This window comes from Alternaria dauci, chromosome 2 (genome assembly GCF_042100115.1).
Source record: "Alternaria dauci strain A2016 chromosome 2, whole genome shotgun sequence".
Taxonomy (NCBI): domain Eukaryota; kingdom Fungi; phylum Ascomycota; class Dothideomycetes; order Pleosporales; family Pleosporaceae; genus Alternaria; species Alternaria dauci.
In genome coordinates this window covers 2,388,787-2,414,894 of record NC_091273.1, presented here as the reverse complement: position 1 = coordinate 2,414,894, position 26,108 = coordinate 2,388,787, and the positions used below count along the sequence as shown (strand labels likewise).

The 26,108-nt window shown below is 56.2% G+C and overlaps 11 protein-coding genes across 11 annotated transcripts; 4 read left to right on the top strand and 7 right to left on the bottom strand.

Annotated features, from left to right (window-relative positions):
• Positions 1-111: 111 nt before the first annotated feature.
• Positions 112-914, bottom strand: ACET3X_002824 (uncharacterized protein; the record flags this gene model as incomplete). The annotated part of the gene is made up of 2 exons (XM_069449610.1): positions 112-849; positions 906-914. The coding sequence occupies 2 exons, from the start codon at positions 912-914 to the stop codon at positions 112-114; spliced, it is 747 nt and encodes a 248-aa protein (XP_069309371.1).
• Positions 915-1,557: 643 nt separating this feature from the next.
• Positions 1,558-3,021, bottom strand: ACET3X_002823 (uncharacterized protein). The gene has a single exon (XM_069449609.1). The coding sequence runs from the start codon at positions 2,890-2,892 to the stop codon at positions 1,660-1,662; it is 1,233 nt and encodes a 410-aa protein (XP_069309370.1). The 5' UTR covers positions 2,893-3,021; the 3' UTR covers positions 1,558-1,659.
• Positions 3,022-5,620: 2,599 nt separating this feature from the next.
• On the top strand, positions 5,621-7,635 carry ACET3X_002822 (uncharacterized protein; the record flags this gene model as incomplete). Its single annotated transcript, XM_069449607.1, has 4 exons — positions 5,621-5,685; positions 5,734-6,023; positions 6,079-6,857; positions 7,348-7,635. The coding sequence occupies 4 exons, from the start codon at positions 5,621-5,623 to the stop codon at positions 7,633-7,635; spliced, it is 1,422 nt and encodes a 473-aa protein (XP_069309369.1).
• Positions 7,636-7,769: 134 nt separating this feature from the next.
• ACET3X_002821 (uncharacterized protein) lies at positions 7,770-10,770 on the bottom strand. Its single transcript, XM_069449606.1, has 3 exons — positions 8,648-10,770; positions 8,479-8,599; positions 7,770-8,434 (listed from the first exon to the last, which is right to left on the bottom strand). The coding sequence occupies exons 1-3, from the start codon at positions 10,398-10,400 to the stop codon at positions 8,254-8,256; spliced, it is 2,055 nt and encodes a 684-aa protein (XP_069309368.1). The 5' UTR covers positions 10,401-10,770; the 3' UTR covers positions 7,770-8,253.
• A 1,122-nt stretch (positions 10,771-11,892) lies between these two features.
• Positions 11,893-12,555, bottom strand: ACET3X_002820 (uncharacterized protein; the record flags this gene model as incomplete). Its single annotated transcript, XM_069449605.1, has 2 exons — positions 11,893-12,075; positions 12,145-12,555. 2 exons carry the CDS (start codon positions 12,553-12,555, stop codon positions 11,893-11,895), a joined length of 594 nt encoding a protein of 197 aa, XP_069309367.1.
• A 364-nt stretch (positions 12,556-12,919) lies between these two features.
• Positions 12,920-13,948, top strand: ACET3X_002819 (uncharacterized protein; the record flags this gene model as incomplete). Its single annotated transcript, XM_069449604.1, has 2 exons — positions 12,920-13,646; positions 13,692-13,948. The coding sequence occupies 2 exons, from the start codon at positions 12,920-12,922 to the stop codon at positions 13,946-13,948; spliced, it is 984 nt and encodes a 327-aa protein (XP_069309366.1).
• Positions 13,949-14,173: 225 nt separating this feature from the next.
• Positions 14,174-15,071, bottom strand: ACET3X_002818 (uncharacterized protein; the record flags this gene model as incomplete). The annotated part of the gene is made up of 3 exons (XM_069449603.1): positions 14,174-14,553; positions 14,599-14,916; positions 14,963-15,071. The coding sequence occupies 3 exons, from the start codon at positions 15,069-15,071 to the stop codon at positions 14,174-14,176; spliced, it is 807 nt and encodes a 268-aa protein (XP_069309365.1).
• A 583-nt stretch (positions 15,072-15,654) lies between these two features.
• On the top strand, positions 15,655-17,068 carry ACET3X_002817 (uncharacterized protein; the record flags this gene model as incomplete). The annotated part of the gene is made up of 2 exons (XM_069449602.1): positions 15,655-16,403; positions 16,447-17,068. The coding sequence occupies 2 exons, from the start codon at positions 15,655-15,657 to the stop codon at positions 17,066-17,068; spliced, it is 1,371 nt and encodes a 456-aa protein (XP_069309364.1).
• Positions 17,069-17,333: 265 nt separating this feature from the next.
• On the bottom strand, positions 17,334-19,826 carry ACET3X_002816 (uncharacterized protein; the record flags this gene model as incomplete). Its single annotated transcript, XM_069449601.1, has 1 exon — positions 17,334-19,826. One exon carries the CDS (start codon positions 19,824-19,826, stop codon positions 17,334-17,336), a length of 2,493 nt encoding a protein of 830 aa, XP_069309363.1.
• Positions 19,827-21,347: 1,521 nt separating this feature from the next.
• ACET3X_002815 (uncharacterized protein) lies at positions 21,348-22,805 on the top strand. The gene is made up of 3 exons (XM_069449600.1): positions 21,348-21,447; positions 21,526-21,760; positions 21,808-22,805. The coding sequence occupies exons 1-3, from the start codon at positions 21,419-21,421 to the stop codon at positions 22,666-22,668; spliced, it is 1,125 nt and encodes a 374-aa protein (XP_069309362.1). The 5' UTR covers positions 21,348-21,418; the 3' UTR covers positions 22,669-22,805.
• Positions 22,806-23,070: 265 nt separating this feature from the next.
• ACET3X_002814 (uncharacterized protein) lies at positions 23,071-26,044 on the bottom strand (the record flags this gene model as incomplete). Its single annotated transcript, XM_069449599.1, has 3 exons — positions 23,071-23,190; positions 23,240-25,703; positions 25,755-26,044. 3 exons carry the CDS (start codon positions 26,042-26,044, stop codon positions 23,071-23,073), a joined length of 2,874 nt encoding a protein of 957 aa, XP_069309361.1.
• Between the last annotated feature and the right edge of the window lie 64 nt (positions 26,045-26,108).

Below are 26,108 nucleotides of genomic sequence, written 5' to 3'. Positions count from 1 at the left end.
TTATTTGATCATGGATGTCGTGAATGTAGTCGTAACCTGTCCCACAACGGCGGGTCGAGTTCGTCAAATGTTCATCTTCCTCCGCGCCCACACAAGTGTCCGAGCAAGCACTTACAACTTGGCCTCGACCTTCTTCAGGCAGTCTGGGAACTCCTTCCAGTCGTACATGATGGCAGCGCAGTTGGTTTCCACGGAGAGAAGCCTAGCCATCTCTTCCATCTTCTCCTTGCCCTCCTCAATGCCGTAGATGCCAACGTAGCCGATGCAGGGAATGCCAGCGCGCATGGCAGCAGTGGCACCGCTCTTGCTGTCCTCGACGGTGATGGCCTCGGAAGGCTTGACGCCCAGCTGCTCGGCGGCGTACAGGTAGATCTTGGGGTCGGGCTTGGAAGAGGGAGGGTCGAGAGAGGTAGCGGCAGAGTAGACGTGCTCGGGAGGGAAGAAGTGGGCGATGCCGGCCTTCTCAATGGAAGCGACGACGCGGCTCTTGGCGGAAGTAGAGACAACAGACATGGGGTAGCCCTGCTCCTTGAGCTTGGTGAGCTGCTCGGTCACGCCGGGGCACTCGACAGCCTTCTGGCTAAGCTTGAGAGTGACGGCACCGAGTTCACGCGCGACAAAGTCCTCCATCTCCTCCTCGGACATCTCGAAGTTGTGCTTCTCCTGCAGGCCCTTGAGCATGCCGCGGAAGTTGTGGCCGACAAAGTCCTCGAGCAATGACTCGGCTGTGTAGCGGGCATCGATGTTGTGCTTCTCCAGGACCTGGTTGGTGAGGTCGGCGCAGGCCTCGAACGCGAAACGCTCAGACTGGACGAGCGTGTTGTCGCAGTCGAGCATGATGTACTTCGCCTATGCACGTGTTAGCGGGGTACCAGCGGGGTACATGTTGGCACGCTGGTGTGTACCTTGCCCATGGTTACGGTTGTGTAGTGTGTGTGAGTTGGAAGGCGGTAGTAGTAGTAGTCGTCGTAATAGTGTCAATCGACGTTGAAAGGAAGAGTTTGGTTGAGACAGGTGGGGAATTGGAGTGAGAAGGTTGTAGAAGGACTGGGAATTTGTTGAGGGACAAGTAAATACAGTAGCAGCGCCTGCCAGGTGTCCGGGAAGGGCGGTGCAGCCGGAGGGGAGGGAGGGCAGGCGCGTTTACGTCATTGGCTGCCCCGAGTGGAGCGTGTCCAGTCCATTGGGCGAACGAACGCCGCCATCGCCTTCTCTCACCACTTTCCTTCACCTCGGACCCACTCACCTCCTTAGCCGATCGCGGGGTTACTTTGGCGACACCTCCTGTCTGCAGCCTACAACACCTACCTAGTGCACCGACAGCGCACCCCGCATAGAGGATTTTCTGAGGCCTCAGCACAGTGTGCGGTGTGCACAGTGAGTAGTTCCTGCATGCAGGCAGTGACAGGCGTGCATTCCCCGCACGCTGCCTGGATGCAGCCATCTCTAGCCGGCCGTGGGAGGAATTCAGGCAGGACATCACAGTGAAGCTCGACAAGGCGACAGGAGATAGTAGGCAGATCAAAGTTGCTTTGAACATTGTTCATAACGGCCAACGTCTTTTCGCTGGACATGGTCAACGCCGATGATGCATTTAATCGTACAAGTAAAGTAGTCGTTACACTCCTGATCATGCTAGGACAACATGTTTGTCCTCCCTTATTTCTTCGAGTCCTCCTTCGCCTTCTCAGCCAACTTGGTTGCCTCGTCTCCCTTCTTCTGGAGGATGCTGGAGATCTCCGCGATGGTGTCCTTGAAAAGCTTCTGTGCTTCGTCGCCGTGCTTCTGGGCCACGTCCTGAAGCTGGCTTAACTTGGGCATGATCTGATCGCCGCCAGGAATCTGCTTGAAGTATTGCTCGAAATCACCAAAACCAGACTCCTTGGCCTTGTTCGCGGCGCTCTTGACGTACGACTCAAGGTCGCCAGTATCGCCCTTCTCGACGGCAGACTTGACGCGCTGGTACAGCTCTTGGACATTTCCGCCCTTGAGCGCATCCGCGTTCTCTTCGACAATCTTCTTAACCTGAGGGTTCTTGTCAAGGTAGGGCTTCGCCTGCTCCATGCCCTTATCCCAGGCCTCGTCGCCCATCTTCTTCAGCTTCTCGACCTTTTCCTGCACAATGCTCCTGATCTTTTCAATGTTCGACGCGCTTACGCCAGTCTTGACGACGTCGCTGATCTGCTTCCATGTCCTGTCGACCTCCTTCTTGGCCTCGGGACCGTACTTGTCGCCATACTCCTTGAGCTTATCAATGTTGCCGCCAACCTTCTCCCTGAGCTGAGGGTGGTTGTCCATGATCTGTTGTGATGCGTCGCCAGCAAGATCTGCGATGCGGCTCATGTGCTTGGTGATGACGTCCCAAGTCTTGTGTGCGGTAACGAGGCTCATATCGCCATTGCCGAGAACCTGGCGCATCTCATCGTATGCCTCGCTGACGATCTGGTCAACCTCCTTGCCATGCTTTGCACGTATAGCATCGAGGTCATCAAAGGCCGAGTCGACGTAGCCTTTGGCACCGGGGATGAACGCAGCGTAGCTCTGCGCAGCGTTTCGCAGCCATTGCAGCGCCTCGTTGGGTTCCGGTGTTTGCTCCTTGATCTTCTGTGTGGCTGAGTTGACGTAGCCCTTTGCCGTCTTAGAAGCCAGTACAACATCGCGAGCACCCGACTGTCTGTAGAAGATGTAGCCGACTGCGACGGCGGCAGCAGCACCAGACACGGCACCGATCGCGGCATGTGAGCCGGCACCCGCGTTGCCGGAGGTTGCTGACTCGGTCGACTGGAAGCGGGGTTGTTGGGCGCGGAACTGGGGGTTGGCTACCCGCGCAGCTGGGCGACGGGCGCAACGGGCTGCAAACCGAGCATTCTGGGTTGCTTGTCTCGAGATCATAGTGGTGTTGGTATATGTGTTCTCGTAGGTCAATTGATTGAAGGAAGAGGTTGGTAAACAGCTGAGAGATGTTTGGGTATCTTGGAAAAAGGCAATGTGTGATGGTAGAACTTCGACATGGGACCCAGACCTTTAAACAGCTGCGAGCAAACTGTGAGCTTACAGCAAATGACGTCGCCATGATGATGGGCAGCACTAAGCCCTATACAGTGCGCTAACCCTGCAAGGGCGAATGATCCCGCCCAGCGTCATTGGTGTCACTTGCACCGAGCATTTAAGCTTAACCTCCCCGCAGTTTCCCATGTGAAGACACGCTAGCGAACAGGTTTCTGGCTATCAGTGGGACCAAATGCCAGAGGGCATTAGTATTTGTGCTTTCGGCTGTCATAATTGCATAGAAGGAAGGTAACAACTCTACCTCCAATCTAGAATCAGCGCTGCATACGCTTACTCACCGCTTGCACAAGAACTTTGTTGTACCCTCTGCAAGTCCATCCATGGTCTTCAACGTCTAGTGTCGTATTTCACCTTTGTTTTTTTCTTTGCTTTCTCATCCGTTCCTGTCGGAATGACTTGTCAGGTAGAAAGCTTTACGGAACGCCTCAATTCTGGACTAGTCATTCCCTGGTTTGTGCCCGAATAGTCTGTCACTGGGCAACATGTGTCGCAGCGGATTTCAAGACCACTCCAACAAGCAATTTGGTGGCTTCGGTCGCTCTGTGTCGTCGTGTGATATAATGCTGATTCTCTACTGTATGTTTTCTATTAGATACCTGTGCATCTTGGCGACAGCAGATACTTGGCTATTGGGTTCCATGCTCCATGTGGGCAAAAGAGAAATATGTGAGCCGAGGTCTGCAGCATCACGCTGCGCTGAACGAATGATGAAGCTGCAGATAAAACAACTCCACAGACCCTCTGAAATATATGGGCGCAAGCTCACGGTGTCGGGGTGACCTGCGCCCGGAGCTGGGCCAATTTCAACATCACTTGCGCAAGTCGTACAAGTCTCCAGAACTAGCGCGTCAGTAATACGTCATATGCGTCAGAAGTACAATCATAGGACGACGGTAGATGTATTAATATTATATATTTAAAAAGAACTCGATCGCACTGATGGTAGTATCCCCCGGTTCACTAGCATCTACGTCACATCCTGGATGATGCCTGATGTTCCGGAGGGGCTGGCGCGCATCCAGGGACGCACTCGGTGGTGGGGAAAATTCGAACACTTGTGGCCCGGCTTTGGCTGATGTGTGTTCGATTATTCCCCACCACCGAGTGGACCCATCATCACCTAAAACCATTACGAGTACCCCACCAATCCCTGTGTCTTCCGTCGCGACAACGCGTACCACATTGCCACATCTCCATGCAGCATCTGACAGCCTAGCCACTGCCACCCGTCGTTGTAGCTGTCAAGTCTCTAGCTACCTGACGTTAACTGCGTGAACTGAGTTGTGATGGGAGTGGAGGCGCAACAGCTTTAGGTGCCGTTTCTATCCTTGACGGCTTTGGGCGCACCCCTGGCAGGCCCTGGATGCACCCAGTAATCCAACTGATGCCAGGACGCTGCTGGGTCACGATCCTCTGTTGGAATTGGGACGAAACCGAGGAAGAAAGAGCCCGGTGAACTTGGGTACTGCATGAGCCGAGCACAGACGGAGTAGGCTGTCATCGAGTCGACCTCATGGTCACAGATGACTTCGTTTCTCTCGACTGCCTGGCATCCACAGTAGACATCGCTGAAGTCGCCCTCAAGGGCTTTACGGCAACGCTGTTGGAAACGGCGAATCCTGTGGAACATGTCGATGTACTTTTGCAGGGCCATTCTCGTAGGTGTATTGAGGTTGTTGGGCGGTGACCAGCCGTTGCCGTCGATCGAGCGTACCATCCAGCTGAGATTGATCTTGGCATGAGCTCCTGTACGCGTGCATCTTCCTGGAAACGACGAAGAGCCCGAGGTAGCTGTTGTCTTGGCGGTTGTCTGACAGCTGAGAGCCTGAGAGCCTGTGACGGAGCCGGACGGCGGCATCAGAGGTGGTCCCATGAAAGACGACAGGGCACGGGCAGGTGTGTAGGACAAGGGCCCGGACAGTAAAGCGCCAGACGACGACGGCTGAGGCGAAGGCACATACAACATCGGGGCAGATGAAGGAGCACCAGCCGGCGGGGGGCGCATAGGCAGATATGACATGGGGCCAGTCGGAGAAGCACCAGCCGGTGACAACGGCAACGTGGAGCCAGACGGCAGTTCATCGTTGGACATTGGCGAATTCACCCTTCCAGCCCCTGTCGGATGTGTTGTCGTCAGAGGAGCAGTCTTCGTCCGCCTCTGAGCGCTCGGTCATGGACACATCGTCCACGGCTTCGGACGGAGCTCGCTGCTGGAACCTGCTGTCGTTCATGCTGTGGTCTACAAGTCAGTGTTTGCCCGAACCGTCTGGTGATATAGGTACTGGAGCTGTCTGGAAGAAAGCGGCTTCTTGAGACGATTGATGAGCAATTATAACAGGCGGGGAGCAAGGTAAAGTGTTGATAAGTCAAGACAGAGACCCGTACCTATCACTACAGACCCACAGACACGGACCAGATTGCTGCTGTCCGCAGTTCAGCCGCCGAACATCTTGTGATGAATAGTACCAGCGCTCGTGTTTCCAAAGCATCCAAGCTCATCCAGCGGTTCAGTAAAGCGAAGATCAAGCACGCCAACGACTTGCAGACAGCCATGAATGAGCAGAAAGAGGAACTTGAGCGCAGTCACATCGCAGAGCTCGAAGATTTAAAGAAGAAGTAAGCGGTCGCGATACCAATATCACCAGTTTACCAGCAACATCACAGATACAACCATGAGCTCGAGATACAGAACACGCAAGCCGAGGCCCGGTATGAGCACTTTGCGGCCACTGTGCGGAATGTTCTCAAGAACGCCGCCAGGCTGAAGGGGATATCGCTGGCGTCAGAGAGTGAAGGTGTCAACAACCAGATCAACGGACTGGTCGCCGCCACAGGGACTCAGTCAGACACAAGCGACATCATCCACGAGCTGTATAAGAATACTCTGGATCGTATGAAGGAGCGAATCATCAAGGTTGCCAAGGAGCTCGGAATTGCCGCCGACGGCAACACAGGTAAACTTTAATTGTGTGTGAACATGCGAGACAGACACTGACTTGACCTCTGCAGAAGAACTGACGTTGTTTTACCTACTCGGCACCATGTCGCACCGCATCAAGAAGTCAGAGGACAACATCACCGACCTGAAGCTAGTCCAAGATCGTCTTCGCAAAGCAATCGACTACAGGCCGCCCGATGTTCTTGGAGATCAGCCGCTGCACACGTCTGACAATGTTGAGCTCAAGCTGAACTTCTTCCTGGAGCAGGTCAAGAGTGTTGTCCAAAACAAAGAGGTAGTTGCCAGCGCTGAACAGCTTGTCGCCGATCGTCCGCGGTTCTTCCAAGAAGCGGTGCAAGAGCAGGAGAGCGGGGACCATACGGAGATTGAAGCTTTCATGCGCGAAGGGTACGAAGCAATGAACGACCTGATCGTCCGAGCCCATGGAGAGAAGACCAGACGAATGCCGAGCCGTGCCGAGTACAGTGTCTGGCTGGCGGCGCAGAAGAGCAAGATCGAGGGCATAATCGACAAGAACTACAAACAAGCTGTCGTGGCCACCAGATCCCTCAGGGACACAATTGCGGCTGTGGACAAGATTTTACATGATCTCTTCGACACAAACGAAGTCCCCAAGCCAGCATGGGAAGATACTGTCAACTCCTCCCCTGCTGAGTGTACCTCGTTCCTCCGGACACTACCAGCGTTGCTTGCGTTGGGCATGTCCAACCACGAAAACAGATGCATACGCCTGGAAAACCAGGTTCTCGACCTTCGGTTCCAGCGAGACAACATTATCCCAGAAATGATACAATTTATCCACAACGTGTACGACGATCTAGGAATAAATGTGCTTTTTTCTTTTTGGAAGCCACCGTCCACCACTGACACTCCTCTTGCCTTCAAGAGTTGGCTCCAAGGACGACAGATCGAGATCCGTAGCAAAGTGGAACGCACGGGAGAAGATGCACGAGAGCGAAATGGCGACAGCGCTCCAGGCAATAGCAAATCTCGTCTTGAGCACCAAGCAGCTCCAGTTGCTGGTTGACGAGATCGTCGAGATGGCTCACTTCACGTGCCGATGCACCGGAGTAGTCAGCCCAGGCGGCTTGTTCGCCCCCCATTGACATCTGGAGCACAAGGGCGCAGCTGCAGCAATAGCGCCACAACTTTGAGACCTGGCTCAACACAACGTTATGGCCGGGAGCAGACCGAGTCCCGAGAGGCCGTCGAGTATCGACCTCCGCCGCCGGTACGGCCACCTCCTCTCGTGGTAAGCGCACAAGGTCTACTACTTCTGCCTGCGATCTGTCCATCTGATACTCCACCGCGAGGGCCAGTGGTCCGTCTTCAACATTGACATGTCGTGGTCTTCATACAAGGTCAACGAGCGGAACGCAGTGCGTGCGGTCTACTGGATCGAGGACACGACTGTCCGGATTGGCCAGACGGGTAGCGAGCGGGCCAGCGATGCGATGGCCGTCATGGATCGGCTTGAGCAGGCACGTGCGATGGCCAAGGACGCAGATGACATGATGGACACCATGGAGCGCACCATTGCCAAGGCAAAGGACGTGGTTTCGAAGCAGAGCGGCATCATCAAGCAGCTTCGCCAGACTTCACTGTGATGTACCGAGTATGACTTGGCTCACAAGGCGACATAGATAGCTAGAGGTGGGTAGCAAGTGAACCGTGTAGACAATAATCACGTAGACAACCATCACAATGCAACCCTCAATCATCACCATGAACCTGAATGCAATTACGAAATCCATTCTTGAACTAAACGTATACGCCGTGAGTATCTTTAAACGCCACACTCCATGGTCCCGCAGCACTTTCCATTGCAGCAAATCGAGACAGTAATACATGGACCGAGAAGAGGAATGATCAGAAGCCCGTGGCCGATTGACCACAACTCATCGACATCGAGCCCGCTAACCCAGAGTGGCAGACAGAAGACAGAAGACAGCAGATACAGCCCAACCCTGCAGCCGCAGTTCCGCGGCGGTAAACCAGAGGGCGCGAAACCAGGCTCAAATGCGTAGTGCAAAACAGCAAGGCGGCAGTACAAAATCAACGCAGAACACCAGCCGGAAGTATTAAAAGAGAGTATGAAGGAGGAAAAGGCGGCCGCAGCACCGGCATGTTGCACAAGGATGAGAACAAGCCTGGCTGAGGCAGGCCAGGTGGATGTGTAGTCGTACATGTACGAGTCGTTTCGTCGTGAGTCATATCGTTAGTCGTTATCTGGAGTAGGGCTTGTTCATCAGCGCAATCTCACGCGCGACAGTTGCCCACTCGAGCTCGCGGCGGAGGGGCTCGTTGCGTCGTTGGCGCTGGTACTCTTCCCACTTGAGCAGTTCGTAGGTGAACCGGAGGTGCGGTTGGATTATAACATTAAGTCGCCGCGCCCGGACAAAGCAGCTAGAGACGTCAGTTGTAGTCGAAAAGAGCTCGCAGACACTTACTAGGCACGGGGAAAGGACAGGCCGAGCTCGTTCATCACTTCAGCAATGCAGATGGTCGCAGAGCGAGATACACCGACTCGGCAGTGTACCAACGTCGCGCCTCCCTCTCGCTTGCCTGCTTCTGCACAATGTCAGTGAAGAATCCTCGCTATAAACCTGAAAAACCTACCAATAAACTTTAGACAACGCTCAAACTCGCCCCATAGGGGATCTACACCGTTGTCTTGGACGCGGTCGATCATCAGAAAGTTCTCTGCAGGCCAGTCGAGCTCCCTCGCGACGTCCTCTGGCCAGGAGAGCGCTTCTCCAACGCTAAGAATGCGTGTGATGCCAAGGGCGCGGAGCAGCTCCGGGTTGTTGGCATGGCCAAGGTTCCCGAGGTACATGTATGGCAGGATCCGGCTGGGGAGGCTGCCATCGAGCTTCGACAGCCAGCGTGGTTCGGCAATGTTCAGAACACTCTGTTTGAAGCGGGGAGACTCCTGGAGTATCCGCGGCTGTATCGCTGTCAACAGCGCAACGTCCGACGGGTATGCAAAGAAATTGCGGCCCTTGTCGCGATGCAGCTGAATCCAGGCATCGTGCACAGGCAGGCCTTCCGCGTACATGAAATAAGCCAGCGCAAGAAGCGTCGTCTCGGTGTAGCCATCTGTGCAGTGAATCAGGAACTTGCGCGGCGTCGCAATGTCGTCCATCTCTATAGCCTCGTCTTCTTCCTCCCGTCTGCGCTTCGACCGCCGGACCTCTTGCGGGTTCGCCAGCTCGTACATCCACTTGCACATGTCCATAAGCCCATCAACTTCGCCGTGTGCCCACGTGGGAGGCATTATGCTTCCTGACGACGGAAAGTCCATGTGCAGGGTGGACTTGCGGTGAACGCGCTCAAGACCCATGCGGAGGGCCCGTAGCGAGCGTGATTCAGGCACATGCGCAAGATCAGTCGCTTCGATGAGCATGTCATAGGCGTCTTCGCCCGCACAGTCTGGATGCAGTGCCTGGTCAGGCGTCGGCCCCAGGAATACGTTGTTACTGATCTCAGTTGCTTTTGACATTGCGCTCATCTCATATCGCTCCCAGTAGAAGAAGTCAACGACCTCTCCCGTCATTTCACCCGCGGAGTTGATTGCAATGAGTTTTGGGTACTTTTCTTGCATGGTCGCGAAAGAATCGGACAGCATAAACGTGTTGAACGAGCCATGCGGAAATCCGTTCCGTGCTTCGTACTGCCGCTGGGCCTGCGAAATCTTCTGAGCCAGGAGAACAGTGTCTTGCGGTTTGGTTTTTTGGTCACCGTAGACGATGATATCCGAAACCATGGCCAGTTTGCACGCCTGGATCTGGAAGTTGCGCACAGAGAAGCCGTCCTTGGGGTCGCACTCAAGGAACCTGGGTGCGTCAGGAGACGTAGAGTCTAGTAGTTCGTCTGGTGCAATGGCGCCCTTAAGCTTGGACGACGACAGGTTTCCACCAGTCTTGACGACGGTAATGCTGCGGATGCATCTGGGGACCTTTCGCCCGCTCCTGCGACGAGACGAGAAAAAGGCAAGCTGGATCTGGTTCTCGGAGTGCAGGCCGTGCATCCACGGGAACACCTGGTCGGGGTTCGGCAGCGGCTGGGTTGCTATGTGCTCCAGAGCCTCTGCCGTGCGATCCGCGGTGATGGTGTACACGGGCGGGTCGTCCGAGTACTGCGAGCAGTATGCATCTGGCGGGTACGTGATGGACGACTGCTCAATGAGGCTGTCCTGCCGCGGCGGCGAGGCCGGGGGAGTTGCGGGAAGGCCGCCAGGAGAGCATTCTGGGATGTGCTTGTTGGGAATGGCAGTCGGCGTTCCACGAGAAGACGTGTTCAGCGACAGGTGCGGCGGAGGCGTCGAAGAACGACCGAGCATAGAAGGATATCTGGCGACAGCAGCGGCCATGTTGGAGTCGGGACGAGGTCAATTGGGCAGGTCCTCTGCAGTAGCAATAGGCTGGATAATGGGATGGTCCTTCCCAATCAAAAAGGACCAAGTACGACAGGAGGGTGCGTACCACGGCAGTGGAGTGACGGGAGTAGTCTGTCGCGCAATTGATGAGTACGTGGCGTTTAGCGTGGGGCGTGGACCTCGGTGTTGAAAGTTTGGGTCGGACGGCGCGTTAGTTGTTGAGTTGATCAACAGCGGGCGTGGCAAGTACGAGAGAGCCGTGGAGAAGTCGCGGCCCTTTGCGGGGGAGTCAAGCTACAGCGCGGCGGTAGTCATGCTGCGATGGGGGAGTGGGATGGATTGAGGAAGGAAGAAGGAAAGAAACATGGAGGGGCGAGGGGCGTGGATGGAGGTTGTAGGCCCAGGAATGATATGGGCGTCTCTAGTGGTTCCCCGCTATCTCACCATGCCAATCCCAAGCACTCGACAAGGCGCCGTTTTAATTCACCCAGCCCGGCTTCGCGGTGCAGCCACGACGCACCGCTTGCTCAGTGGGCGCCGGGGACTGGCTGGTGCAGACGGCGCTGCACGACGGGCAGCCGAAATGGCAGTGTCGGCGTCGTGACAGGCGCTGGGATTCGGCAGCATCGCGGCGCGGTGGTTGCAAGGGCGATAAGGATGGCCAGGATGCGTGCGGAGATATGGCAGGCGCACTGGCAGCCATACCATGTAGGGAACCAGTGCGCGCTAACAAGGACGCTGCCGGCTGCGTGGAATCGGGCTGCCTCCTAGTCTGCCCTCTGCATGCGGATCCAGCATCGTGCCCCACTGCCGTGCAGCTCAGCAATTGCCACCCACCCAGCACGCGAGCGCACCGTCTGGAGCCCATCGAGCCAGTGTCGATCGACCCCGCGTCGTCTTTTGGCTCTGAGCCGCCAGCATGCTGCCGGCAGAGTGTGAGCCTCTGGATTGCTGTCAAACGACCAGCTGCAGGCTGCACACCCTGCCAATCAACCCGACGCATCCTGTCTACTACATAGTATGTACGGCGCGACCCCGCATCTCCAGGTCGCGTCTTATCGCTTCTGCAACGACGCAGGACTAGCTGTCTTTGTTAGTCCAGTAGTTCCGAGCCGAAAGCCAAGTCTGGAGTGTACTAAGCCCCAATGCAAGCTGACGTACAGGGGGAAATGTTCTTGTGCACACACTATCAAAAGCTTTACTAATGGCATGTCCATTGATTCTAGATGGAATTCCGACTGCGTCAACTGAGTAGCCCAGGTCGGCCAGATGGCGAGGCTGTGCGTATGCTCGCGTGTCTGTAATTGTGCCGCCCAACTGCTCGCATGCTTCAACACATGCAATCGATATAGCCCGTTAATCATGTCGCCCAACTCCTCGCATAACGCCAGTGTCCAAAGTTCATGTTCACAGCATTGGCGTCGACAAGCGCTCACGCCGACAATGTCCCTGCTGCAGATTGCGCTCAACGCGCCAACCCCCCTCCTCATACATCAAGCTCGGCCCTAGAGTTCAGAATATCATCGACGATCGAGCGCTGCACGGCTATCCTGTCCTTGTCGCTCACATCCTGCTCCCTCAGCAGCACCGCGAGCACTTCGATCGGCGGGTCGAGGTCGAGCCGTTGCGCTCGCTTCCAGCGCTTCAGCCGAGCGATTCCGGTACATGGCTACAAGCGCATACTATGTTAGCGCACGACTACAACGTCGAGACTTTTGTCGTAGGGACTGCAACTTACGCCATAATGCGCGCTCATGTCAAACTCGCGGAGTATCTTGTCGTGCAGGCCCAGAGCCCCCTGATGCGCCCGCGGAGCAAGCCTCTGCTTCTCCTTTGCGGTCCAGTATCTCTTGATTGCTGCATCTGAGATGCGCCGTGCTCTGTCCTCCTCTGGTGTACTCTCCACCTCTTGCGCCTTGACCTCCTGTTCTGCTTGCTCGATTATCGCAACTTCCGTTGTTGTCGGCTCGGTATCTGGAATCTCGACAGTCTCTGGCTTGGTGTCTTTCAGCTTCGCCTCGAGTATGTTCTTCTTTGCGCCCTGTGACTTGACGCCGGCCTTTGTGACCCTGTTCGTCGTGCCGTGGAATGCGAGCGTCGACTGTTGCGATCTGGCCGCCGGAGCGGATGCTTTGCGTTTGGGTGCCATTTTGAGTATTGCGATCGACGGCAGCAGTAGTTGGTTGTTACGTCGTAATAGTTGCTTGCGATGAAGGGTGGTTGGGTTGAGTGACCTCATACGATGCTTGGCGCTGGTCAGGGTCTCTTTCATTGGTTGCTGCGGTGATACGCGAGATCGCGCAGACATGTGATCTCGCATCTCCACATCCACCCGAAATTGCGGGAGACTGTCTCTGCACGTGCTTGCATCTTCGTCTGGTAAGTCGCTCCTTCCGGTATGACTTGGACAGTTCTGCACTCGGATATGGAAAGTCACATAAAATACTTTCTGCTCGAAGGGTCGAGCGTGTTCTCGTGCTGATTGTTGATAGTAAACGAATCATCAATCCAACATGACGTCCACCACACCCCCAGACGTGGCCGCCCACGTCGAATCTCTGATCCCAAAATTCCAGCTAACCCGCCTCTTAAACTCGGACCAAGCCGGCCGCCGCATCTCCCTCTACGGAACCATAGATTCTAAGCCTGCCCTCCTACTCGCTGAGCGTGCCGCCTTTGACACGAAGCCCAGCATCCTCTCCAACTTTTCCACCTCGCTGCGCAACATAAAAAACCTCGGCGCAAACGACATCTATGCCTGGTTCCTCGCAAACTCCAATCCCAGCGATGATAACCCACCCCCGGACTTCAAGTTGAATTTAATCTACCCCTGTACAGAGAAACATGTTAAAAAGTACGAGCAGCAGCGTCTGAGGGTTGTGACCGAGACGCCGGAGATTTACGAGAAGTACGTGAGGCCGTACATGCAGGCGCAGCGTGAAAAGGGGGCGCTGGACTGGATTTTCAACATCCTCGAAGGCCGGACTGAGCAGGAGGATGTGATGTACCGGGAATCTGGCGAGGAAGGCTTCTTGCTCCTGCCGGATCTGAACTGGGACCGTAAGACAATGGGGAGTCTGCATCTGCTGGGTCTGGTCGAACGAAGAGACATCTGGAGCGTCAGGGATCTTAAACAGAGCATGGCGGAGTGGGTCAGGCACATGCGGGAGAAGATGATCGAGGCGACCGTCAAGCTGTACCCGGAGATTGAAAAGGACGAGTTAAAGCTTTATGTGCACTGTAAGTTCGTACGCGGAGGGCTGAGGACTGGCTGACTGGTGATAGACCAACCAACGTACTACCACTTCCACATCCACATTGTCCATGTTTCGCTGGAAGCTGGCAGTACGCAAGCTACCGGAAAGGCCTTGGGTCTGGAGAACATCATCTCGCAACTCGAAACCATGGCTTCTGGACCGTCCTCGGCGCCAGGCATGCAGGATGTCAGCTTGACATACCACCTTGGCGAGAGGAGTGATCTATGGGAGAAGGTGTATCTGCCGCTGAAGGAGGGACGGGAAGTAAGGGTAGACGAGTTTTAGTCAAATATCAAATGGCTAGCATGGTTTGTGTCATAGTACAAACAGCCGCAACAGCGATATCGTACTCCCACAGTACTTGTTCTCGAGAATTTCGATACCAATCTGCCTAGTTTTGCTATACTCTAGGACTACAGCTGGTCAGCCGTTCCAATGCCTCAACACTCCCCGTGCCCTAGATTATATACTCGGCTACTAACGAGTTGTATGCGTCGGACTCTGCATGTCCTAGAATGACTCGGCAAGCGTAATCAGACTGAAACGTAGCTCGCCCCCACCGGCCTCCGCCTCGCGCTTCAGGAAGCTCCGCACGCCCAGGTCGAGAGCTTTCTCGCTGAGAACATCTTCATCCGGAGCCAACGCACCGCGGTCAAGAGGACCCTTGCGACGACCATCGAGCTCCCAGAGGTGGTTCTTGTCCGACTTGATGAAGCAGACGTAGTGTAGGTCGACATCGGAATCGGCTTCGGGCGCAGCAGTGTCACCTCCCGATGCAGCGTCTTGGTGCGCGCTCTCGAGCGCTTCAGACTCGTAGAGGAGATCGGCTCGCTCTATGGGCTTGAGTGGTATCGCGTCGTTGACCAGCTTGGCGAGGTTTGAGTCAGGTTCTGAGCTGTTAGTATGCACCTGGTACTTCACAAGTCAACACTGACTGATATGGGCGCGCGCAGAGCCGTTGGAGACACCGTGGAGCAGGCCGATCAAGCCGCAGGCATTCCCAATCGTCTGCTTGTACCAGACCACCTCCTCGTCCGGGCCGTATCCCTGATACTCCGCCTTGTTCTGGTCTTCCTCGACGCGGAACTTTTCGTACGTCTTGCTGACGGGAAAGACGAGGAGGAGGGCGTGGGCAGGGCGCGGCACGAACGCAAGCAGCTCGGGCTCGTCTATGCTGAAGACGTCGTGGAATGCAAGCTTCTCCGAGAGACCGAGCTTGTGGACGAGGGCGGACATGACCTCGGGGTTGTTCTCTGGCGCGCATTAGCTGCATATCTGTAGTGGGGAGACGCGTCTTACCCAGAGGAATGAACCGCTTCCTGCCCTTGGGCACGTCTGGTGATGTCTCGGACGCCATGGAGTGCTGTGCGGGAATGGTGTTGCGGGGAAGGAGTTCTGAGCTCGACATGTGAACCTAGGTGCGTGGGGCGCAGGCAGCAAACGAATTGTCATCCAAACCTTCTTTCATTTACCAGGCATGTAATAGGCTACAGCATCGCAGGATGGACAGTTGGGGCAGATCTATGCCATTTAGACGCCGAGCGCTGATGGCATACGAAGCCACGACGAGATGTAACCAAGGGCTATTCGTAAACCTGGTTCCTCATACAAAGCGACGACCATCCTCATGATACCAGATCTGAGATGCAGAGACGCGATGGAACGGCACGCGACTGGCAAACGCGATGGCCTGTGCGGGGCGACATGGAAGCTTCTGAGCCCCGCGGTGACGGCGGACCTGAATTTGACTCACGTGCATCATGCGTCTTCGCCGTTGTCCCCCAGCTACGCCCTTTTCTCGCATACTACACATCGGACGGCCCCAATTGCCACGGCACAGATACTTCCAGTCCGGAGCCTCTTTGACACCGCCCAGCTCCCCCCACACACTCAGAGCCACCGCCGCCCGCAGCTTTACCGCGGATTTCTTTACCCCACTACAGCCACTTGCCCTTAACTTTTTCCAGCGCATCTTCCCATCACCGCCCACCATGGCCACAATCGACGACACCCTGGCGACCTTCCTCAAGACACACGCGCCCAATAACGCCGCCGACGAGACGGACGCTGTCAAGGCCTCGCAGGCTCTCTTCCCCGGCATCACCTACTCCGACTCTGACAAGACTGAGCTCAGCCAATGGCTCATCACCGCTTCCCACATCGCCTCGCCTTCTGAGGACGCCGCGAAGGCCTCCGAGCGCCTGTCGTCGCTGAACACACACCTCTCCAGCCGGACCACCGTCCTCGGCGCCAAGCCCTCCGTCGCAGACATTGCCCTCTACCAGAAGCTCGCACCGGTCGTCTCGAAATGGAGTGCCGAGGAGCGCACTGGAGAGCAGGGATATCACCACATCGTCCGCCATGTCGACTTTGTCCAGAACTCGCCCGTCTTCGGTCTGAAGCTGGACGACAAGGTCAACATCGACCAGGACAGTGTGATCTTCAAGATCAAGCCGGTGGACGCAAAGGCTGAGAAGGAGCGCAAGAAGAAGGAGAAGGAGGCTGCCGCTGCCAATGCCGCCGCATCTGGTGCCACAGCTACTACTCTGACCGGCGACCAAGGACAGGGAGAGCAGGCAGGCAAGAGCAAGGCCGAAAAGGCAAAGGGCAAGGCCGAGGCTGCTGGCTCCGCTGTCGCATCGACAGTCGCTGGGAATGCAGCTGGCGGTGCTCCCGAAGGCGCGCCGACGGAGAAGAAGAAGAAGGAAAAGAAGGAGAAGCAGCCCAAGCCCCAGAAGGCGTAAGTCGTGCAATCTTCCAGTCTGCATACACTAACAACCCAGTGCGCCGGTCGAGAAGCCCCTCTCCCCCGCCCTCATCGACCTGCGTGTAGGCCACATCCTCAAGGCCGAAACCCACCCCAACGCCGACTCGCTCTACGTATCCACAATCGCATGCGGCGACGCTCCCGGCACAGACAACACGTCCGAGTACGAAGGCCAGGTCGTGCGCACAGTATGCTCTGGTCTCAACGGCCTGATTCCCCTTGCCGAGATGCAGAACCGCAAGATTGTCGCCGTGTGCAACCTGAAGCCCGTCACCATGCGCGGCGTCAAGAGCTGTGCCATGGTACTCGCTGCGTCACCACGCGTTGCCGAGGGCGAGGACAGCCACAAGGGGCCGGTCGAGCTGGTGGATCCCCCCAAAGAGAGCAAGGCGGGTGACCGGGTCTACTTTGAGGGCTGGGAAGGCGAGCCAGAGCCCGTGCTCAACCCCAAAAAGAAGGTCTGGGAGATGATCCAGCCGGGCTTCACTACCACAGACGGTCTGGAAGTGGGCTTCGATGTCGGTGTCGTGCCACAGCTGAGCGGCGAAGGCGCGGATAAGAAGACGGGTGTAGCGAAGCTGAGGACCAAGGACGGCCTGTGTAGCATCCCGAGTCTCAAGGGAGGTGTTGTGCGATAAGTGCGCCTGATTGACATCTTGAAAAGTTATAGTACTGCCCATAGCAGGGTCTGGCGGATATCGAGTATTAGAAGTAGATACCATGCTACAAGTGCCTGTTACTTGACAAATCAACAATCTCGCAAACATTAGTCTCTAGGCTTGGTCGTCAAGTGGTATAACAATTGCTAGTGCTCTGGTGCTATCGTGGGGTATACAAAAACACTCGTCAAAATCCTTAAGGTAATCCAAAACGCCGTCATGCTTTCGTCCCAACATTACTGGCCTAGTCCATTAGGCCGACTGGGTACTCGTAGTCCTTTTGTGCGTCCGCCCCATGCAGTCTCACCTGGTATAGGCACGTGTGACTGGCGCCCCAGTTGCTGATTACACGTACCATGGTTCTCCGGACGGGTTCAGACGGCTCGCCAGCGAGGTCAAACGTTTGGAGATGGTTCGACGCGTGGATGTTGTACTTGAACGATCCCAGGCACTTCCAGACAGGGCCGCCGATGCTGTGCGGTGGCGGGTCGCGGCACGTCACCTGGCGATGCGAGTAGTAGGGGTTGATGGGTGCATCCGTCTGGACCCACAGCTCAATGTCGCGGGGCGCGTTGGAGATGTTGCGCGCCGGCGACATGCTCATGGGTATGTGCTCGATGGTGACTTGCTTGGGGATGACAGGCCGCGCGAGTCGGACGGTGAGCTGGGCCTGGCCGGCTGAGGTTCCGCTTTGTCCAGCAGAGCACCAGCAGTCGCCCGGCTCTTCCCACTTTGTGAGCGCTGCCATCGGTGGGTTCTGCCGCGGCATAAGCGGCATGCGGCGCACAAACTCATAGAACCGGCCGGGCTTGTTGTTGAAGGTGACGGAGGATAGGTCGGGCTCGACGATGGCGCCCAGGCCGGGAGAGAAGTAGTTGGGTTTGGTGAGGTGGTGCTCGTAGTTTGCGACGAGGTTGGCCTGGGCTAGCGAATTAAGCCGAATCTGGTCCATCATGGTCTTCCGGGTCTCTGCTTGCACCATCGTCTGGAACTGGGCGCTCTGGGCTCGCATAGCCTCATCAATCTTCTCGTCGACTCGGGTATTCATGTTCTGGTAGGACTTCTCAATCTGGCGGATGAACTCTTCGCGTGTGACCGCCTCGGGCCAGGTAGTCGTGTGGCCGCGGTCCTGGTGGAGAGCTGGGTTAAGGAGGTCTTGCAGCTTCTTCTTGGATCCTTCGAGATAGTCCCGCCAGTCCGCATCCGTCTCCGTCGAACGCGCCTTGCCGAGCAAAGCAGCCCAAAACTCTTCTGATATCTCAGTCGAACCATCCTCGTTGCGACGGACTATCATCATGTGCGGCAACTCGTTTCTCAGCTCCTCGAGCGTCGTCCTCATCTCCCTCGTACTCTTGCTGAACTTGTCGTCCATGTTAGACATGCGGCCCCACAGAAAATGGTCTTCGCCGTTTTCCTTGTAGGCCTTGGTGCGTTCTATTTCCAGCTGGACTTGGCGCTCAGCATCCGTGGGTCCTCGTGGGGGGGCGATGATATCTGTGATCCATTCGTACGTGTCGCCAACACGAGCACCTACAGCTTTTAGTATATTCGGTGTCCGCGCTGCAGACTCGGGGTGTTCGGTCGCCATCATGTAGGACGACGTCAGCCACCCGAGAAGCAAAAAAGCCGTCAACGCTGCGAACGCCCACGTCACGGGCTTCTTCCATGGCCATGTCGGCTCGTCGACCTCGGGCGGCTCTACGTCGCCAAGCCACGCGTTGAGCTCGACCCTGTCTTTTTGGTGGGGGCGACGTCGCTCAGGCTGTCGCGGGAGTTGCGGTGCTGGACCTTGTTCGTGGAGCCTCCCCTGCTCTTCGGCAATCAGCTCCTCTAGTACATCTTCGGCTTCAGCTGTCGTAGCGCGAGCAGTTGGTCGCTTCACGCCCGTCCTGTTTCGCAGTTGGTCGCGGATCGATGTTGTGACAGCCTTTTCGGCTTGACTGGGAATCGAAGTCGGATCTGGGGTCTTGTTGCGAACAGGACCTTGAGGCAGAACCGGGGTTGGTCCTTGCGTCCGTGCTCCGTTCAAAGTGCGGCTGGCGGGCCTGCGAATGGGTACTGCGGGCTTGATAAAAGGATCTTGTGCGACTGGCACTGCTTGCTCAGGCTTGCGGTTCGGTGCTGCAGGCTCGACGAAAGGGGAGCTTCTGGGCTCGTCCCGAATGGGCCCACCGGCGAATGGGTCATGAGAGACCAGCATGCCAGCCTCGTGAGCAAGGCCAAAAGACTTGGTCGTGTTGCCGACGGACGCTGCAAGGTCATCGTCGCTGTGGCTGAAGTCATCACTATCGATGAAGGAGTAGCCGGGAGTGACTTTTGGTCTGGACGTGGGATGGCGTGGGGCGTCCGTAGAGAGCTTGCCGCCGTTGGAGATTGGCTTGACGAAGGGTGATGGACGACCGCTCCCAAGTTCCTCGGCGTTGTCATCCTGTGCATCTTCCTCTTCCTCATCTCCACCGTTGGCGTACTTTTCGAGCTGGCTCTCCATGGCCTGCGTAAAACCTGTAGCAGGAGCAGCCAGGAGCTTATCAGGGGCTCCCGTACGGCCGCTCGCGCCGTAGGCATTTGATCTGCGGTTGGCGACCTTGGTCAAAGTCGTCGTAGTGCGTCTCGCTGAAGCTGTGGCATTGGTGACTACTGATTCTGCGGTAACGGAGTTTGCCTTTGTGCTGATCCGATCTGAGCGGCGGTTGCGCCCTCCAGGCGTGCGCACCTCCCCGTTAGCACGTTGAGACATGGCGATACTTGGTCAATTCCCAATTCAAGTCAGAAACGTGAAGTCTGGATGCGAACCAAAGATAGGGACTGGGCTTCCTGCTGACTTCTGTGAGCATTTGTTGTTTAGAAATCGGATGGCTGGGACGGCCGTGTATGAAAGAAGCGCGAAGTCGCTGAACAATAAGGTGAACAAAGGACAAGGTAGACTCGCAACAATGGCGATGGTAGAAACCAGGGCAGACAAGTAACTCCGTTGCACCCGGCTGGCGAAAATTTGCGCGGTGAAGACGAGGGTGAAGGTGAAGCAGTCAACACGTGCACCCAGCCTCATGCATGGGAGACATTTTCAGAGACATGGTAGGAGAGTCGCGCAACTTACACTCCGTTCTGTGATCAGCTCTTTCGCGTCCAGAATGCGCGACCAACGCGTCGGCAGGCAACGTTCCAGCTCTTCCTTTAACACTTGCAATGGCGGTGGTGTTGGCGACAGTACCTGCAGTGGGTCCGTAAACACGTGGACGAACCCTCACGCGTCGAGGCCGGCAAAACAGGCGTAGGGTGGGAATCGCTGGAAAAACTTTTGGCGCTCGTGTGTGTGCAGTTTGCGACTCGCGATCATGTTCCAGGATGCGGCGCGGTGTCCCCCAGTGTGTATTGATGGGTGACGATGGTTGATGAAAGTTCGAGGTCGCGCTTTGGGGTGCAAGGGTTCAGCCTGTCCGGAAACCACCGCAAACGGGGGGTTAAGCGAGCAGGCGCTTAATCCGGCGGTGTGTGACATGGCAGTCTTTGACACAAAAAACTAAGGCCCAAAGGACACAAGCAGACATGCGCAGGAATAGCAGGCTGGAGAGACGAGCATCCATCAGAGACGACTGGAGCTAGTGTCTCCGCTACCACAGGACATGGATGATGCATGAAATTTCCGGGCCCAGTTGGAAGCGGAGCACGAGACCCTGAGAGCCACAACGCTTATTCCGCCGTCTCGCATGTACCTGCGTCAGAGGAAGGTATGTCGTACGGCGATGCTGTGACTGGCGCACGTAGCTTGCGGACTGGGAATGGCTTGCCAGCCGCGCAACGTCTGGAGTGTAAGGGTTGCTATTGTGATCTGCAGCTTGTCAGGCACCCGCAATCGGCCCACCATGTCACAGTCCCTTGCTCTACAGCACGCTACCAAACTTGACATACTTGACATACTTGACATACTCGAACCGTACATGGCTTTCTGTCTGCTGTGTACGGTCGTAGCGTGATTAGCCCAGCGTGACAGTAGAGAACACAAGAAGATGAACTCTTGTGCCAATGTGTAACATGGTCCACCCGCACGCTTGTCTGCTGCGCTGAGGTATCATAGCAGCGCAAATGACTATGACCAGATAGAAGTAGATATATCAAACTTGGTGATGGCTACAACGCCATACAGCGCTTGCCATACTAGGAAATCTATCCGCATGCGGCTCTTCCCCACCACTAGTGTCACAGCCCATGAACCCAGCATCTCGTGCTGCCGCGTTTTTATATATCTGCAACCTCGCAATCAAACACAAGCCTCAGATCGCATAAGAGCAGCACCCAGTCACATCCTCTCCTCTACATCCCAAGCTCACAATGGTTGTAGGATCTGTTCTCGTCACCGGGTAAGCTGCCCCTCCACCCCTCTATGCAGCTATGCAGCTATGCGAAAGCATCACGTCAATTGAGACTGACAATGGCAGTGGAACCGGCTACATTGGCTCGTTCACGGCCCTTGCCCTCCTCGAGGCAGACTACAAGGTCGTCATTGTCGACAACCTCTACAATTCGTCTCCAGAAGTCGTGAACCGCATCGAGCTCATCTGCGGCAAGCGACCTTCCTTCTACCAAGTCGACGTTACGGACGAGGCCGCGCTCGACAAGGTGTTTGAGGAGAACCCCGACATTGACAATGTCATCCACTTTGCTGCTCTGAAGGTGAGTCGACTTCGCGCCCACCATTACTGTGAAACTAACACCCCCAGGCCGTTGGAGAGTCTGGCGAGATCCCCCTCACATACTACCGCGTCAACGTCGGCGGCTCCATTTCGCTGCTCTCCTCGATGGTCAAGCACAATGTCACCAACATCGTCTTCTCGTCTTCCGCAACCGTCTACGGCGATGCGACGCGCGTCCCCAACATGATCCCCATCCCTGAACACTGCCCCATCGGCCCGACCAACGTATACGGCCGCACAAAGTCTACTATCGAGGGCGCCATCACAGACACCATCGAAGCCGAGCGCAATAACGCGAAGAAGGCGGGCAAAGACGACAAGGAGATCAAGAAGTGGAACGCCGCGCTGCTGCGGTACTTCAACCCCGCGGGCGCGCATCCCAGCGGCATCATGGGCGAGAACCCCCTAGGCGTGCCATACAACCTGCTCCCCTTGTTGGCGCAAGTTGCGATCGGCAAGCGCGAGAAGCTCCTCGTCTTTGGTGACGACTACAAGAGCAAGGATGGTACCGCGATCCGCGACTACATCCACGTCCTCGATCTAGCGCGCGGCCATCTCCAGGCGCTCAACTACCTGCGCGAACAGCAGCCCGGCGTCAAGGCATGGAACCTGGGCACCGGCAAGGGCTCCACCGTGTTTGAGATGATCAAGGCATTCAGCACCGTCGTGGGACGCGACCTGCCATACGAGGTTGCGCCACGGAGGCAGGGCGATGTGCTCGACCTGACGGCGAACCCGACGCTTGCCAACAAGGAGCTCGACTGGAAGACCGAGTTCACGCTGGAGGATGCGTGTGCTGACCTGTGGAAGTGGACGAAAAACAACCCAGAGGGTTACGAACAGCAACCGCCGAAAGAGTTCCTGGACGCATTGAAGAACAAGGCTTAAGCGGAGATATTTGATTAGGAAAGCCGTATAAGCTTCTCAGGATGTCGAAGCGTTACTTTTACAAATCTCTTACATGGTTTCCAGATTTATGGGTACAAAACAACGTTGATCGTTCTCTAGGTTTATGGGTATGAGACGACATTGATTGTTGTCTGAATTATGGGTATAGTTCAACCTTATCATTTAACCACTACATCTGTTGTCTGCAAATCCTGTGCAATCGTGCAATCGTTCAGTCCAAAACGATGTCCACATTTTAAGCAAGGTCATGTTGAGCAGTCGGATTGGGTATAACATTTCAAACATGTAGTCTACTGCTGGATCCTACTCAAGCCTCATACAACAGGACCACGCGGACGCTCAAGGATTCGATACAACCAACGCAAGACACACTCCCACCGTCTAAGCAATGTCCTCGATCGGGCAGTTTGGATGCAGCACGTAGACTGCCTTGTCGTTGCCCCCGCCCTGGCCCTGCTCGTCTGCAAGTCCTTCGCCCCGGATCAACATGAGATATTGCTCCTGGAATTTCATTAGCACACAGGTGCACAAGCTCGAGTTGTTCACATACCTTGACGACCTTCTTCAGCACCTTCTTCGCAAGTGCCCTCTCCTTCTCCAGATCCTCTTGCGTCTCCATTTCATTCTCCTTCTGTTCGAGGTACCAGATAAGCAGCTCCTCCTCTTCGACGCCGTCTTGCGTCTCCTCCTGGTCTTCGTTGACGCGCTTGACGAACATATTGCGCATGGCAACGTACTTGTCGTGCGTAATCTTGGTCTTCTCACGGGGCGCCACAGCTGGCGTGGCTGTTCGGTCTCTAGACGCGTCTTGCTGATCGTCCATTGGCGCATCGGCCTCCTGTTCTGCTGCGGCCGCTGCGGCAAGCAACGCCTCGTCGTCGTCGTCTTCAACTTCGACGTCGTCCTTCTCGACCGAGATGATGGACTGGCGGAGGAGGTTGTAGGCTTCTTTGACAAATTCAGGGGTGATGTCGCTGACGCAGTTGGCCTTTGCGATGGCTTCCGAGAGACGGATCATACTCTCGAGTTGTCGAACAGTAATGCGGTAGCTGTTGCGGCCAATGCCGCCTTGTGCGTCGTCTGCGCGCAGCTCCTTGTACTTCTCGACTAGTGTTTCCCGTGCCTCGTCGGTGAATTCTGGCCTAAAGGTCCTCGCGAACCGGATGTAACGCTGCAGCTGCTCAGTGTTGAACTCGGGGTCTACAGCTTCGTCTCTGTGCTGGTGGATGCCGACAATGTGCTCAGCAAGATGGCGGTCGACAGCCTCGTCACACTCGTCCAACACTACGAAGAAGAGATCGAAACGAGACATGATGGGCGCAGACATGTTGACGTTCGCGCGCAGCGTCGTCTTGCGGTTGTAGCGTCCGCCGACAGGATTAGCCGCCGCAAGGATAGAGGTTCGGGCGTTGAGGGTGGCTTGGATGCCGGCCTTTGCAATCGAAATCGTCTGCTGTTCCATGGCTTCGTGGATAGCGACCTGGTCGGCGATATCCATCTTGTCAAACTCGTCGATGGCGCAAATACCGTTGTCAGCAAGCATGAGAGCACCGGCCTCGATTGTGAACTCGCCAGTCTCCTCGTCCTTGACCACCGCAGCTGTGAGACCAGCAGCCGAGGAAGCCTTGCCAGAGGTGTAGACGGCGCGAGGAAGAAAGCTGCAAATGTACTTTAGGAACTGCGACTTGGACGTGGAGGGGTCGCCGACGATGCAGATGTTGATGTCTCCACGCAACGCCATACCCTCGGGCGTCTCTTTTGACACGCCGCCCATCAGTTGCAGCAGGAGGCCCTTCTTGATGACCTGGTGGCCGTAGACCATGGGCGCTATCGAATCAACCAACCGCATGAAGATGTTGGGCTTGTGTACCATGTCCTTGAGATCCTGAATCTCGGCAGCAGTCAGAGTGCCAAGATACTCTTCCTGTGCCTCCTCGCCGCTTGTCGCGTTTGACTCAATCTGCCCTTGGCCAAGAGACGCGAGAATGTTGCTCGCCTGGCCTGTCAGGTGGTGGTTCGAGGTTTGTCCAGGAGTAGAGTGGTCTGGCGAGACCATGCATGCCAGGAACGACATGCGGTATGTCAGGTCGCGCACACCGAGTGCTTTGAGGCCGCTGACACCCGATCCACCGACATCGTTGCCTCGCGTCGTGTTTGCGGTATCCCTCATTGCTTGGGGGCGCACACCAGGCACGCGGAACTGGCTCACATCCGGGATGACAATCACCGTACCCGTAAAGATACACTTCTCGCCAGCCTTTGCCCGGTCCACCATCTCTCCTCGGAGGATTACGTCCATTGTTCGGGGCATGCTGCCGGTGGGAATCTCTGAACTATTCTCCTGGATGCGCACCTTTTGCCAATCCACAAAAGTCGACTGCCTAATGTCGAGACGCCAGCCCTCCCTGTTCATGCAAGTGATGTTCGGACATTGTGTCGGTTCGGTGTACTTGAACGTCTGCTCGATGTTTGGCACGACGGTGTTGCAGACCTCGCAGACGAACGTGGCCATTGAAAGCTCTGGCCGGACTTCAGATGTCCGCGTCGCCGTGCCAGATATGGAGAGCAGGCTGCCGATGGACGTGGTGCGCAGCTGGCGGATGCGGGAAACAAGAGGCAGGTTGTAAAAGGCCAGGGTGAACAGCTTGTCCGTCTGCTGGTTCGACGTCTTCTCATTCAGACTCTCGTTCTGGCTTGTAGCGTGGCCGGCGCTGGAGGTGCCGGCGGCAGAGGCAGTCGAGGCGGGCTGCTTGTGCTGGCGGAAGTACTTGGGCTCGTACTTTGCGATGAGGTTGTGGAGCGAGCGGACCATGTATGGCAGGAAGCGGTAGTACTCGCTCGCAATGGCCGCGGCCAGAATGCCGTCTTCGTGCCTGAGCAGATGTGTGTAGTCGACATAGAGGGTGGATAGTCCGTACAGCCGCATGCCCCGTATTTGGGCGATGTAGTATTTGTCTGTCGTGGGCACGGCACTCGAGGCGGGAAGAGCCGATGACGAAGGGTCTTCTGTGTAGCTAACCTGACATCAGCACAGTGCACAGCGTGGTTGCTGTCGTGAGGCTCACTTTTCGAGGAACTCCTGGAACCGCAGTGACAGCGTCTCTCCCGTCACGTCCACCACCTTGGGGATGTCTGTCCGCGGGGCATTCGTGCGCCGTCCTGGCACCCGTGCGCCAATAATCTCGTCATCGGGGTCGCCCTCTACATCGCTGTTCGCGCCGGCGCTTTCAGAGGGTGGTCCGCGGGGCCTCGCCGACGAGGATCGCATTTGCGGTGTGCGTGCATCGTTGCCGTACGCGCTCGAGGGCGTGGGGGCGGCGTCGGAATTGAGGGCGAGATCCAGCAAGGAAGACATGGCGTGCGTATGGGTATTGTGTGGGGTGCTGTTGCTGGTAAGGAGTCTGCGGGGACGGTAAACA